Source organism: Sitodiplosis mosellana, unplaced genomic scaffold (genome assembly GCF_009176505.1).
Source record: "Sitodiplosis mosellana isolate CC-2019 unplaced genomic scaffold, AAFC_SMos_1.0 Smas_scaffold_13, whole genome shotgun sequence".
Taxonomy (NCBI): domain Eukaryota; kingdom Metazoa; phylum Arthropoda; class Insecta; order Diptera; family Cecidomyiidae; genus Sitodiplosis; species Sitodiplosis mosellana.
In genome coordinates this window covers 508,066-524,654 of record NW_022595255.1, presented here as the reverse complement: position 1 = coordinate 524,654, position 16,589 = coordinate 508,066, and the positions used below count along the sequence as shown (strand labels likewise).

The 16,589-nt window shown below is 36.3% G+C and overlaps 1 protein-coding gene across 3 annotated transcripts in view; it reads left to right on the top strand.

The window, feature by feature from the left end:
• The window catches only part of LOC129567889 (uncharacterized), a 181,919-nt gene that overhangs the window by 155,523 nt on the left and 9,807 nt on the right, over positions 1 to 16,589 (top strand). For all 3 annotated transcript variants that reach the window (XM_055445253.1, XM_055445252.1, XM_055445254.1), the window contains exons 16-20: positions 1,462 to 1,634; positions 3,929 to 4,078; positions 5,211 to 5,402; positions 5,693 to 5,831; positions 6,956 to 7,165. In XM_055445253.1, coding sequence (XP_055301228.1) covers positions 1,462 to 1,634; positions 3,929 to 4,078; positions 5,211 to 5,402; positions 5,693 to 5,831; positions 6,956 to 7,165 — 864 coding nt within the window. The remainder of the gene's footprint in view (positions 1 to 1,461; positions 1,635 to 3,928; positions 4,079 to 5,210; positions 5,403 to 5,692; positions 5,832 to 6,955; positions 7,166 to 16,589) is intronic.

Below are 16,589 nucleotides of genomic sequence, written 5' to 3'. Positions count from 1 at the left end.
TAGCCTAGTTCACCGAAAACTTTCAAAATCCGCACGGTTGTTCGCTTGAAGAAACTCGGCTAACTTTAATCGCTCGCGTACACATTTATGGAAAATTAACCACGCTAAACAAGCAGCTCTATGCAATAACTGATTTCAACTTTTCCAAACAAAACAGTGAACCGGGTAGCAGTAGTTGTATATCCGGCTTAAGTATGTTAATGCTTTTCCATTATGAATATTTATAATAATTGAAGCCACTTCGAACTAGAACATCTCTCTTTCGCTGGCTCTCTCCCGAGAGAATCGTATGCCAAAATCTTAGCTGCATCCGCAATTTGGTTTTGAATGTTATGAGCTGCAAAGTCAAGCAGCCAGACAAATGCTTATCTGACATATTACATAATTGGCAATGTGGGATGGGGGTAACTTTCAAGTTTTGAATAATTTCCGAAAAATGAACGTAAAATGATTCAATTTCCTCATCATATTTCGTTGTCGATCCGTCGTCATGATATTATTATCACGTTGAGTATACTCATACTTTAGCCTTTATTAATTCGAAATTACGCGTAAATGCTACTTGTAATTACATCGACTAAACAATCTAAAGTGTAATTCAAGCATATATGAAGAGCGTGTGCGAACGCGCGGACGGGTGCGAAGACTGTAGAATGTATAGAGTCTTAACCAAATCTGAAGAGGATTAATATTTTTGTGGTGTAAATGAAGTAATCGCTCAAATATTTATCGCTTGTCGCCTATCAAGCAGAGTATGTGTATGTGGATGTCTGCAACGATAATGCCACATCATACACGGGTAACGACGTGTATCATTTTAACTTCTACCAAATATTATCGCTTTTGAAACAAGTGTTTTTCTTCTAACGACAGCTAAGGAGTGTGAGACTGTTACAATGTGTTCGTCACCAAATCAAATTCATGATGTATTCCCTACATTTTCATCCACTGTGGTACGGGAAAACATTTGCGGAATTTCGATAAGCAATCTGCCGCCCCGCATTACTTTGAAATTCATCAAATGTTGACATATTGTCGTGATCGTTACGACCAAAATCAACACTTTTTGGAGGAAAATCAGATAGGCAAACCTAAGAACTTCCATTCACATTTCGACGTCACAATTGCGTGGTAGTATTAAGACAACGAAATGTTACGAAATGATATCAGTCGTAATAACTTTTCCGAATAAATGTTTGTGTCGGAGATACGCTTGAATTGCTATTGCATATCAGCAAAATTCCAAATAAAATGGCGCCTGTTTATTTAAAGCTTTATAACGACGATGGCATCAACAACGACAACGACAACACCATCCAGCAACGGATTAAAGGAAAGCTTTATTGAGCGATAGCACGGATTTCTCTCTTTGTACGATTTTTGTTAAAAAGCCAAAATGAGATGATTTAATGAGTGCGTGTTGTATTTTCTGTTTCGTTCGTATGCTATTTTGTAATTTAGCAAGTGGAGGATTTGCAGGAGCTCGTCAAATCAGCAACTCTGAAACGGGAGCTGATCACATCACCAGTTCCAGTGCCAGCACCGTCAACATCACTGCAGTACCACCAAACGGGATCGTTTTGGACGCATAAACAACGCATCAAATCATTACCGTTTAATGCACAGCTCTATGGGTGAGTTTAGCTTTGATCTTCTTTTTTTTCCTTCGTTCCTTCCTACATTCCATGTCGTCAAAGTGAAAAATGTGTGTACCTGATCTAGTGAAATATACATGCATGCACAAACTCTCCGCTTTCATCTGGTATGCATATCACAAGCGAAACAACAAAAAAGTACAAGAAACAACGACTTTAGGTGGCCCAAAGCAAACAATTCTTTTTATTATTTAATCGAATTTCCGCTCAAAAATCGCGAACAAAACATCCTTTTGCCTAACTCAATGAAGAAATGCACCGGTGTACTACGTTCCAGAGATCATTTACATGCGCTAATCTGTTTGTGCAGTCTTCATACAAGCGTAACGAAACGCCAATTTAATTAATTTGCTCAAGGCAAATTGTTCCAAACGATATGCAGAGTCGTGCGTTTTTTATGCACCGCCAGCAAGCAAAATCAATGATTTTGTTTCGATTTTTTTCACTCTCGTATCTCGTTTTTCCCCTGTTCGGAGTTTTTTTTTCTGAATCGTGAGCTAAATTACGCGCTCTGCGTATTACTTGATATATTCGGTTGGTCGGTATTGTATTGACTGCGCTTTGTGTGCTTTGGATCCTATCTTGCATACGAAGTTTTGCACTTTACGCAAAGCGCGAAACAATGACAAGTTTTTTTTCTGTCCTTTTTCCTGTGCTGTGTTCAGGGTAAAATCTTTGTGAAGTAGAATGGAACGAATGGTTTATCAAGAATCTGCACTTTTTTCCCTTTTTCCATTCATTCTGCATCCGGTACTTAAAATGCGGGCTTTTTACTCACAGATACTTCATTTACCTCGTTTATTACTTTAGCTGGCTCTTTTTCGAGACAAAAATGTGCGATGAAATGCGTTTGCCATCGCTCAAATGACTGAGGGTGTGTTAATAACGTTAATATTTTATTAGTATTCCACTTGAAATTTTTCTTCGTCTATTCATGAAATAACATGGTATTTTCATGTCCTTTTGTTCGCCATCGCTGTCTGAATTCCATGGAAACGCCCTCATGACACGATGCATATAAAAAGCTTCATTATATCGAAATTCCAGTAATTTTGCGCATTAAATATTAAAAACACCTTAAATTGTGAAATAAATAGAATTAAAGCGGTCAGCATCAATAAAATCAGCGCAAGGACATTTTGAAATATTTCTCCATTCATTGAAGCTGAAGAGATGAGATTGTATGTGAGGAAAAAAAAGGTCGACGAAAAAATGTCATAAAATATTTAAATAAATGAAATACTTGAATTGAACACTTTCTGTTGACTGGAGCCAAAGCCAACATTCCTCGCTGCCTGGAATTCAAATTCATTTACGGCTATATTATCCACTTTCAGCTTACATTTTACAAATTGCAGCTTACATCCACAACCACGATGCACATTTCCATCTTGCGGTTTTTATTTTCTACACATTGCAATGGTGCAAAAACCTCATGAATTTTCAATTTCGCAACAATGTTCTACATTTCACCTATTTTGTTTGGTTGCCAGACTACCAAAGAACATCGATAGGCTTTGACGAACGAATCATTGCATTTATTCGATATCAGCTTGAAGGAAATTTACCAAGAATTTTCTAGTTGACGCCTTTGGATTGGAATAAGCAACGATCTTTAGAATTCACTTCAACTAGGGTTTAAAAACGCGTTATTTTTTTTCAGTGTTTCCAAAAAACGTTTTTTTTTACAGAGCCGTTATATAACGCCCAAAAAACGTTTTTTTCGTTTTTTATCGTTATTTCTGCGGTATTTTGGACTGTCAAAATAAAACACTACAAAAAAATAACATTTTTTTAACACCGTTTGCGATATTCGTCGAAACGTTTGTAGACCCTAACTTCAACCAATAGCCTCAAATGCGATAGCCTTGTGCAAGTTGTACGATTTGAATCAAATCATTTTGAAAGGACATGGCGTTCATGGATTGAAAACTGAGAAATTCAGAGCGAATAATACGATTTGAACACTAGAATTTCTTATCCTCTTTTCGATAAAATTTGAATTATTTTGCAAAGAGTAGAATTCAGTACCGGAAAGTGGAGCCAGATTCCCAAATTTCCAAGAATTCTATTACGTTTTCCACTGAACTATTCCATTCAAATTTATGGAATGCAATCATCTTATTTCCTCTCGTACACATTGTTGCTTCTCGTTTGCGTGTTCTTGTCTTTTCGAGTATCTCATATTTCTGTTGAATATTTTAATATTTCGTAGAATGATTTGTCTAACCGTGTGCAACTTTTGTTTTATTTTGTTTTTTTCTTTGTCACAGTGACCATCTATTTTCGGACGAACTCTACATGGAGATGGCACTAACATCACAGCTACAGGAAATTGTAGCTAACGGCTCAATGGTATTATCCGTCATCTCGTACAAAAATCTCACCAATTTTCTGCCCCGAATGTATTTCGAGCGCAATACGTAAGTACTTTATCCTTTACTAAAAAAAAAAGTCATTTCAGACATAACCTTGGCTACGGGAGAAAACGGAGAGAGAGGAAGAGAAGTCAGTCTAGACAATCGTCGCTAATACTCATATCGGACAATGTTTAAGCTTGTATATTCTTCGGCTTGTTTATCGTATTCCAAACATGAATTGTTCCTGACTCAACTTAATTGAGGCTATTGATTTTCCATGGCCACAGGGAAATAAACGAATTAGAGAATTATGGTCAAGTATGAAATTGGTTTTTGTGATTACAAGATACTATTATCGGCCGGAGAAAAAATAAGCCAACTTGAGAATGATTCAGTAAAATATTGATGTGGTCTTAAAAACCAAAATGCAAAGCCATCAAGAAAACAGGTTTAGCCGTATCAGATGAAGAAATCCATAATCAACCCAACACCCACAAATATTGTTCTGTTTTTCATTCGCCCGAAAATTTCTACTTCATACACCATTAATTTCATTCACGTCAACTTCACTTTCCTTGAAATGATTATTATGTAAATATTCGCATTCGTTCATCGGTTGGTATTTGCCTCTTCAATTAAGTCTTGTGTGTTTCTACTTTGGGTTAATAAAATCCGCAAATGGAATTTTGTCAATCATGAGCATTTCATCTGACAAATTAGATGATGGTAAGCTGGCGATGGGAACCGATCAGCTTCGTTCAACAGTAAAATACAGATAAAAATACCTTGAACATCTGTTCTTGTCTTTTCTTCGTAGGATGAAAATTCATCAAATTCTTCGACATTTTGAAGTCCTATAATTTACATCATCATTTTATTGACTGGCAGTAACTGAAACCATTCTCTCGAATACTAATAACAAATGCCAAAAATAGCGTGCATTCGTTTGGTTTTCGACGAATGAATATATATTCGATGACATTTCATAAGCCATGGTTTATCTCTTTGATTCTGTTATTTGTTTCATTTGATTCAGCTCACTGAAGAAGACATTTCGCTTGAAAAAGTTGATTTATCTGCTTAGTACTTCGGATTCGATTAGTCGCACAGCGCTTTGATCAATGCGACGATAGAAAGCGCGCGCATAATTTTGAGCAAATTAAATGCATCGATTCTAATGAAATTCATCTTGTAGGCACACACCGGATGTTGATTATATGACGGCGTCACGTGTAATTGCTTCGTGGTTGGTTTATGCAAATCGTACGCTAAACGAAGCAATCGTACCAGCATCGCAATTGCTTCATCTGCCGATGACAGCGGCCCACGTACAAATTACATTTCAACATGAAAATCCAACGGATTCCGATTGGATCCCAGTCTGTGGGTAAGCTATTTGGCCTAATATATACATTCTCTTCCTCCAATCGATTTTGTATTAAGCATCAGGATCATCAAATCATTGATCAATCAACAGATTTATCGCAGTGAAACACATGTACACACGGGCATACACCAAGCTCATTGATGCACATTGTTTTTATCCGGGGAATTATGATTTCCTTGTTGGATTCGACTGTCATGCATATATCTTGATGATACCGGTTAACTTCGATTCCGAATTACTAAAATATTAAATTTCCTCTGTTTCTCCCTCCGGTCCCGTGTCATTTACAGATACGATTTGCAAGCTACTTACAAAACAACATGGAACACCGATTTGTGCATTACCGAAAATTTAATGGACAACGTAACGCGATGCATATGCCCACTGTCCGGAACTTATGTCGTTCTAATGGCAAAAAGAAATTATAACGTAAGTGCCGCTCCACTGTTTATTCTTCACGCAATTTTTTTCATTAAATTCACATTTAAAATATGCTGCTGCTGTTGCCATTGATGTGCTTTTAAACGGAAGTGAAATTGTGACATTTCGGAATAAGATTGTAATTTCTTGAGATTATGTGACATTTATTTGTATTCGACTCATGTCTCGACCCATCGAACAATAACACTTCGCCTAATTCAATTTGAAACAATGAATCGTTGGTTTTTAAATTCATCGCCAAATGAGGATAGTTGTGAATGTTTGTTTCGTCTTCTTCGTGGCATGATTTCCATCTTCGTGTGGAAATTTTTGATGATTTCCCTTTTGTGTTGGAATTTTCTGATTTCGGCCGATGGTGGTATGAGCATTCACCTTGTCTTGATTCATTCAAACGGCTATCCAAATAGGCATTGAAGTGACGCTTAAAACCAAATCAACGAACGAAAATAGAAAAACGAACGAACGGAACATTTCAATTGTAATTTCAGTCACGTCACATCAATTTTGCTCACACGTACTTGAAATTCACCGCCTCCAACTACCGTATTCCGGAAAAAAGACGAACAACCCAAATGAATGTGCCCAAAGGAAAACGTTGTGCCTAACAACGAAAATTTTAACGTTTGCTTTTCAAAGGCATTCTTCATCGAAATTCCAGTTTCCTTTTATTTTCACTCTTCGTAAATACATTTTGCAAACGATGATAGAACCTTTACCGCTCAACTTAATTGTGGATGTTGAGTGAATGACAGCGAAAGAATGCCGATCTTCGCACAATTGATGTGTGAAAATTTGTCAAAGAGTTGTGCAGCCTCGCATATGTCAATATAGAAGGGGGAAAAAGATGTCGCCGATTAGGATAAAAGTACAACGAACCAGGTCACAAAACCCATAAAAAAGCACACGATGCCACAGCGGATTTTTGAAGCCATTTTTTTTGTTTGCGCCTCTTTAATGCTAAAATCTTTTACGAAATTTGTTTTTTTCCCGATGCGACACGCGCGTGACAAAGAAAAAAGTCAATATGTCAAATATCGAAAGTGACTCATTGTATGTTTTCTCCTTTCATATTGGATTTTGTCCTGCACACATCTTTCTCTTTCTCTATTTAGTCGACAACGGTACGAAGTCAACAGCACCCTATGTTCGTTGTTGTCAGCTGCGGATGTTGCTTCCTTCAGTCATGCATTGCGTTTGGCATTTTACTACCCATTTTATACAGTCGCAAATGTTCGGTGACATTCTTGAAAATGCAATTTTGCACTGCCACATCAACGGCGATGGCGATATTCGCATTGGGGTTTTTGAAATTTTTACCACAAGTAAGTAAATACTTTTCTTCATTTTTTTTCTCATCACAAACAATAATATGTGTGAGTGCATAAATGTACACGAAAAAAACAATATGATTACGTTTCTTTTGCTGAAAATTGGAGTTGAAATTATTCGAGCAAAATGTAAATAGAAAAGTATGTTTCGAAGTTCATACTTGTGAGAAGAAGAAAGAAAAGGAAAATGCTCGATCCGTAAAGTGAAAAGTTCATATTTTCGATATTCAAAAGAATATTAGAGAAAATTGCAGTAAAAAGTCTTTTAACTCAAATGAAATGGTATTGAATAAGCAGAAAAGTTGGCTAAAAACTTCACTTATCTTCAAATATGTAAAACTTATAGATACGAAATATTACAAGAGAATCAGTTTTTGGACGACTTTTTGCATTTAGACAGTATTACATTTCAGTGTTTTTTTCACATTTGGCCATTTAACTTAATTAAATCATTTTCATGATGAAATTGCTTCAACTACTATTCCAATTTGGAGATGAAAATTGATTGATGAAAGTATGATAGCCGGGTAACGAAAAACTATAGTTTTTACTGTATACATCCAGCAAATATTTTAGAAATAAATTAATTTTTTTACTACTAGTAAATATTAGCTAGCTATATATAGTATGCCTTATGTCAATAAACATAACATTCTGGTCATATTTACATCCGTTTTTATGCCAACTAGAAATATTGTCGGGTTTATTTGCTAAAACTCAACTGAACACAGAAAAAACAATTATATTGTTAATTGATGGCAACACTTTTTGTGCAAATTGTTATCGTCAATATTTTTTGCGATGCAAACTAGAAAAAATGACATTTGTACGAATTCTCATGTAAAATTCGATTGAAACGTTTTCATTACTTTTATTCTTCATTCAGTCGCAATCGTTTTTTATAACTCGTGTAAACGTCACAGAGCTCGTCCCATTTTCATCTGATGTTCCATTCATTTTTTATGAGATGAAAATTGTATCTCTGTCTGCTTTAATACATCGCTAAATTGTTGCGCGCATTTTCTGTTTCCAATGCAGCGTGAGTTCGATGTGATGGTCTTTCGTTACATTGACTCCATGATGCCATCAAAGTTAAAAAAGCCAAGTCTACTTAGCGCACATTTTATGCAAAAATTGTGCAACGGCGACTTATCCAAAGATTCGCTTCATTTTAAGTGCAGTCGGACCGTCGTACTTTAGTTTTTGATATCACTTAATTCGGTTCATTTGTTTTTGTTGGCTTTTTCTTGAAATCGTTTAAAATTGTATGCGAAAAAATCAAATGAAAAGACCACGGCTAGTTGCTGCTATGAAAGCTTTTTTCCAGAATCCAAATCAGTGAAAAGACTTTCTGTGTGTTAAAAAAAGAAAGCGAGTTTTTGCATTGTATTGATTCATTGGCATTGACTTTTTGAGCAATGTATTTTATGGCCAGCGAAAAAGCGTAAGTAAACGAGTCTTGAAAACAAACTTCCATCCGAGTGGATTCTACCATCTTGTATACGAATCAATCTCTCTCTTTCTCCCTCTCTTGATGATTATTTGCATAGCTTCATAAATGCTCGGAGTTGCTTCGTTAAATTGTAATTTGAGAAGAGAATGTTTCTAATTTGAATGTGTGTAATTTATTCGCATATTTTGATTATGCATTCCCATATTTTCGATGCAATTATTGTCAATTGAATGGAAACTCATTTGGTGAGCAACAGTTGATGACTGAGAATATCTGATACATTATTATTAAAATGAGCCATTTTGCATCATCTTCCGCCGTTCATCAGCGGCCAGAGCAGTCAAGTGTAAATAATGATTGTGCATTGGCTCCATCTGGACAAGTCAAAAAGATTTGAACTCTTTTTTATATAGAATTGCACATTACTAACTAGATTTTTAAAACTTTATTATTTCCACCGTGGTTAAAGAGGGCGCAGTAAGCTTTCTATTTAATCACCCCGTTCCGGGCACTCGAATGAAGCATGCATATATAACTTGAAATTCAATTTGAAGTGAAATCGGATTAGCATTGCATTTGTTTACATTATGCATGAGACAAAAATGGGGCGAAAGGAGAAACACGCAAGAATGTAAAATCAATCTGAATGCGTGAATAAAATGGCATCCATTGCAAAATACTCGGGCGAAAGCAGAAAATGCCATTGAAATCACGCGCGACTCAGCTTGTGCACTCATTCGACATGTGCACAAACGATCGAATGCGTCAAATGTGCACCATACATTTTTTTCCCTCTCTCTCTCTCTGATCCGGGGTATCATTCGTTCTGTGATTTTCCCATGCACATTATCCCGTTATACATGAAGCTTAAAGTTGGTTCAACACTAGTCCATAAGATAAACCCATGCAGAGGCGCATAAAATAAATGCGCATACAAATTGCGTATTATAACGTTGAACCGATTTATTGAATTACTGTCTGATCTGTTGATGCACGGGATACACCGAAAGTTTTCCACGCGTGCTAACAAAAACGCACACGTAATTGCTACGAAAATCTCTTTCATTTGTAGGTTTTCCAAAATATTGGCGATTACGCAAAGTAGATTCCGACCATTTTTGAAGCCATTTCGGCAAATATCAATGAACTGGATTTTGACGATTCTCTTTAATTTTCAACTTTTTTTCATTTTCAAGTCCAATTCTTTGATTTCGATACGCGTTTTATCTCTGAATTTTCATTTCGCACAAATTTTTGTTAGGAAATCTTCTGCCTCTGACGGCAAAAATATTGACCATTCCGTCCCAAATTATTTAGAATTGCTAAAGGGCTTTCGAAATCAATGTAGCACACACACGATGCGACACATATCAGTGTCTATTATCAAAACATTCGCAGCTTGGGTAACAAACAGGATGAATTTTTCCACAAATGGAAAGCAGCACAATTTGGTTTTGACATAGTCATCTTGACTGAAACTTGGCTCAAACATAGCCACCTTAATGCCGAGTTCTTTGATAGCACATACGACGTCTACCGCAAAGACAGATTATTTAGACGAGGTGGAGGTGTTCTCATTGCGGTCAACAATGAAGTCTTCTCTACTGAAGAAATTAAATTTGACAACGTGGACATTGAGCACGTATGCATTAAAGCGAGCTTGCCATCACACAACATTTTCATTTACAATGCATACATTCCATCAAACTCATCCAATGAAATCTACGCTTTGCATCGTTCAGCCATCGAATCACTCACGACAAATGCCGATGATGTTGTAATAGTTGTTGGTGATTTTAACTTGACAAACATTGAGTGGATAAATGACGATGAGGAAAGCAATGCGCTTGTTCCCTCAAATTTCTACTCCCAATGTGCTGCTGATTTCATTATCGGCCTGATGAGCCTGGGCCTCCAGCAAATAAATTCAATAAAAAATCGGAACCTCAAATTGTTGGACCTATTTTTCACAAACGACCATGCCAACACAGTTCAATTTCCGATGCTACTAAACTGTCACTGACGGAAAAAATCGACTATCACCACCCTCCTCTGTTGATTGAATTTGAATGGCATCCGATTAACAATGGTTCCGAAAACCAGAATAATACGCATTTCAACTTTAAACGGGCTGATTATCAACGCATGAACGAATATTTTGCTGCCGTCAACTTTGATGACTTATTCGCAAACAAATCACTTGCGGAGAAGGTGTCATCCCTTCATGACGTGTTGGCGGGAGCCATTCAGTGTACAGTTCCAACGTATGTCCGTAAAAATAACTAAAAATGCCCATGAAAAAACAGAGAACTTCGACACCTCAAGAACTTAAGGAAAAAAGCCTGGGATTACTGGAAGCTGACCAATGACAAGCAACCATTTGAAGAATTGCACGAGAAATTCAGTGCAAAGAACACGGAACTATACAATCAGTACGTCGACAAAATGAAATCAAACTTGAAAAGTGATCCTTCTTCGTTTTGGCAATATGTTAACTTCTGCCACGATATCAATGACGCTTCTGCCACGATATCAATGACGTTACCACACTAAAGTCGCTGTATTTTGCATTGGTTCAATCTCACCTCGATTACTGCGCCATGGTATGGCTTGACAAAATTGAATCCGTCAAGATCCGACAGCAAGGGACTTTTTACGTCACAGAAATGTGTATGTGCTTTACATGTTTATTCATGTTTAAATGATTGAAACTTGCAATTTCGCCTACTTCTAGGTGTTATTCTTGTGTTTTTCAATGCAACTAAGATAGAAACTTTGTGAAACTTTGTGATTACATGTTAGTTCATGAATATTTTCACTAGTTTCGCTCTTGTCACATTCTGTACATTAGGGTGTTTTCGGTATTAAATAAACAGAAAATGGTAGTTTTAGTTTGATAGAGCAGAGAATTTGGAATCGATTTCATATATTTTTGTTCGGAATCAGTCCAAGATGCCACTTCCCACAAGCAAAAGAAATGTTCGTCGAATTTTGAGGTTATATCACTATTCGCTGAAACTAATCTAATATTTTCCACTTTTTTCGATTCAATCTCACTGCCAAAGATGAATTCTCAATGCAAACATTTATTTTCACGTAATTTTCATTTAAAAAAGTGGTCAAATAGTCGAAAATTCACAAAAATTGTATTGCCCCTTTGACCAGTTCTTCAATCATAGAAAAAACACCGACAAACTCATTTTTTTCACAAAAAATCATTCAATGGGTTTGAAATAGATGATAAATTATCTAAATCGACTAAAATATCCAATCGAACAAAACCAGGAAGGCCAAATTGCAGCAAAACCAAAACGTAAACAAAAACAAAAACGAGCTGTCATCATGAAATCTGGGCTTCTTTGACATTTTGAAGGGCTACCAATGCACTTGTGCGAATTAATCACAGTCAATTCGCACACAGTGATTCGCGCAGATGTATTTTGGTGTTGTCAAACATCAAACTAAGCCCGAATTTCATAATGACAGCTCGTTTTTTTTTTACGTTTTGGTTTTGCTGCAATTTGGCCTTCCTGGTTTTGTTCGATTGGATAATGTGGATTTAGATAATTTATCGTCTATTTTAAACCCATTGAATGAATTTCTGTGAAAAAAATGAGTTTGTCGGTGTTTTTTCTATGATTGAAGAACCGGTCAAAGGGGCAATACAATTTTTGTGAATTTTCGACTATTTGACCACTTTTTTAAATGAAAATTACGTGAAAATAAATGTTTGCATTGAGAATTCATCTTTGGCAGTGAGATTGAATCGAAAAAAATGGAAAATATCAGATTAGTTTCAGCAAATAGTGATATAACCTCAAAATTCGACGAACATTTCTTTTGCTTGTGGGAAGTGGCATTTTGGACTGATTCCGAACAAAAATATATGAAATCGATTCCAAATTCTCTGCTCTATCAAACTAAAACTACCATTTTCTGTTTATTTAATACCGAAAACACCCTACTGTACATTCAGTGTCCATATGAATCAATGTATTTTTGGTTTTTGCTGTTGGATCGTGGAATCCGTGCAACGCCAATTCAATATGTACGCTCATCGAGAATACCCATCAGTGCATAACCAATACTCAATCACACCGTACGAGCAGCGACATGTCAGACTTGAACATGATTAGTCTTCGCCGTGGACGTGTCAACGCATCACTGACTTTTTTCTACGACATCATCAACGGTAACGCTAACTGTCCAACGGTTAGTGACAAAGTCTCATTTAATCATGGGCGTTCATTGTGACACAGCGAACAATTCAAGGTCAATGACAAGCACATGAAGTTGGTGCGTGAAGCTCCAATTCCTCAAATGTGTAAAATGGTGAACATGGTGCCGGAACTGTTCACAGCAGCTACCTCCAAGGCGAATTTTGCATCATTGGTTCGCAGAATGACGGACACCACTTTTGGTTTGCTTTGCAAACTCAAATGACCACCTGGCCACTCAGTCAATTTCTCATCCAGGTAACCTCATTTTTTGTATATGTTCTCTACGAGAACACCTTGATACTACTCACACTAATTATGGAATTACGAACTTTCATGTTGTCACAAAACCGAACTGTGATCCCGACCTGGACGAGCCCACCAAAGACAACGCAGCATATTGCCCGTGTACCTTTCTTGATTGGTATGCAGCTGATTAAAAAACCAACATGAACGTGGCAAGGATCACAAACTAAACCACCCGTTCGGAATTCAGCTCAACGTGTTATTCGATAACACAAATTTTCATTTAAAAAGAATGACGAATTGTTTACATACATTCCTCATATATGTATAGAAATGATGATACCTTTCTGTGATGTTTACCTATTTATTGTAAATTGATATTGTTCAGTGTTATAGCCATCCGTTGAGTTGGCGGGTTATTTTCCCAAATTCGATTCAATTTTGAATTAACTGCTTCATAGCATCGAATGCTCTGTTATGTTTCAAATCATGTTCAATGATAAACTCAAACTACTTTGTAATCAACATGGATCTGCCCAACCGACGTAAAACTTCTCGTCAGTTCATCTACTGTATAAATTGAGTGACAACTTTTGCAGTCTCAAAGTCTCTAATTAAACACGTAACAGTTAACGCTTCACATGGCCGTTGTCCCCTTGGAAACGTTTACCAAAGGTTATTTTTGACCGTTTGCTATCTGACTTCTATCAGGCATTTCCATCTTGGTTGTATGACTGCACACCAAAATTTCGGAGGGGAATGAGTAATCTAGAAACAGTGCGAAATAGCGGTTTCAACTGTTTTTGGATGAATTTACACTAATTTTAGGGGAAAATGTGTTATTGCTTATGCGAATGCTCAAGTGGCTACTATTCATATACGTGTCAATACATAGACACGCACTGGTCACCAATTCTGTGCAGTTTTATGTATTGAACGAGTTGCTGTGTGCAAAATTTACAATACATACAACTGCACAGGCTTGGTGACCAGTGCGTGTCTATGTATTGACACGTATATGAATAGTAGCCACTTGAGCGTTCGCATAAGCAATAACACATATTTCCCTAAAATTAGTGTAAATTCATCCAAAAATAGTTGAAACCGCTATTTTGCACTGTATCTAGATTAGTCATTCCCCTCCGAAAACTTACAGTGTGTGTTTTTGTTTTCATGTCCTACTTGTGTAAATGCTGAAAAGATTACGGAAAGAGCCAGGATTTTAACGAGGCGAGAACTGATAGTTATTGTTATTATTAATCATTGTAAACGAATACAAATTGATGTAACAGTCTTGCACTCTTTTCCGGCCACACCTCTATTCTATTATAATATATTCAGCCAGAGCTTGGCGGTGTTAAATAAAATAAATAAATAAATAAATGAAACCTGAAAGAGAGGAAAACATCAAACCGCGCAACGCGCGTTTATCCTGCACCTTCATTACATATTTGCATTTGTTCGGCGCTATTTCAGTGATTCACATGCAAAGCGTTGCATTGTAATTGAATGGAGTGTTTGTAGTTATTTGCATACGCCAGATTGTGCTGAATTCACTCGAAATGGAAGCAATACTATGTAACATTAAATGGGGGCTGTCGGCAAAAGCGGCGAAACACAAAAGTAAATATAAACATTTTTCAACGGTGCAATCACTTCTCACCCGCAGTCAACACATGCACCACCACACTCTGAATTTTCGGAATACACACTCGAATTGTTAGTTTTCATTCGACATAACATTGACATTGTTGGTTACGATCACAGGATTATGAAGCATTTGAAATCATTTCATATATTTTTCATTGATACTCTTTTTACTTTTCCGCACACGAAGTGTGAAGGAGAAGTATAGCGATCGTCGTGAAAATTTTAAATTTTCGTTGTAAACACGATAACTTACAAAATAGTAGAGCGATTTTACTTAAATTTGGCCAGGAGGTAGCTTACGTAAATATCTTGGATGTATCAGAAGTTGGACCAAATTGGGCCAGTCTATCTGGTACTTTTGCTACATCATAGATTTTCATCCAAATTTCTTTTTTCACCACAAGAAATGCATTTTTTGGTTATTTTTTAGTCTTCTTCGCGATTTTTTCGTGGTAAACCGTGTTAAACGATGTTTTACCACGATGGCCGACCTTGATGGTCTGTTTTTAATTACTTTTTTCACTTCAAAATGCATTTTCTGGCTATTGCTGGCTGTTTTTTATATGGTTAGCCGTGTTAAATGGTATTCTCACCACGATGGACGATTTTGATGTCCTTTTTACTGTTTCGAAAAACGCACGAAAATTCCTTGTAATAACGATAACTTTCGAATCTCTTGAGCGATTTTGTTTAAATTTTGCAACGTGGTGTCTTATATAAATATCTTGAATGTATCAGAAGTTGGACCGAATTGGACCAGTCTATCTGGTACTTTTGGTATATCATGGAATTTCACCCAAGGGTCCCCCCTTGGATTTTTCGATCGACATTTTTAAATTAATACCGTTTTTACACGATTTTCCCATGGTAAGTGATGTTAAATGGTGTTATGAAACGATGGTCGACCACGATGGACTTCATACCATTTTTACATAGTATAGTCAATATGGGTATCATATGAAAGGTCTTTGAACGGAGATGAACATGAACACCATCCCGGTCCATCACGGTTATGTTAACACCACTTAACACCATTTTTTTATATGAATAGTTGACATGGGTGTCATATGAAAGGTTTTAAAATGGGCGTGGACAAGGACACCATATCCGTCCATCATGGTGACCATGATGGACTTCATACCATTTCTACATAAGTATAGTCAATATGGGTATCATATGAAAGGTCTTGGAACGAAGATGAACATAAATACCATCCGGGTCCTTCATGGTTATGGTAACATCACTTAACTGCATTTTTTTTATATGAATAGTCCTAGTCTTTGGAACAAGTTACCTGATTTTATACGAAATATTAATGATACGGATGAATTTAAAACGTTACTAAAAAGCTATTTATTGAACATGGAAAATCCTATTAAAAGAATCATGTCATAGATTTAAGAAAAATGTAATTGGCCTTAAGGCAGCATGTGATAAAATCATTGCACGCATAATTTAATTTATGCAGATTTTATCACCGGATCAAATAAATAATAAATAAATAAATAAATAAATAGTTGGCATGTTAGTCATAGAGTTTTAGAATGGAAATGGAAGTGGACATGGACACTATATCTATCTATCATATTCAAGTTAACACTATTTTTCATCATTCACGACTGACTTTCTCAAATATCCCAAATCCAATGATTGAAAAAAAATTCAAAGCCATACTGATCTCCATAAAAATCCAAACATACTTTAAAATAAGAACAATTGCAACATTCTATCCAAGTGATCTATATTTTACATTCTACCGAAAATGTGCGGAAAAGTTCGTTTTACATGGTAAAACATTTTATTTAAAATAGTATACAGTTAACATTGAGCTTATCATAAGAATAAATTTCAA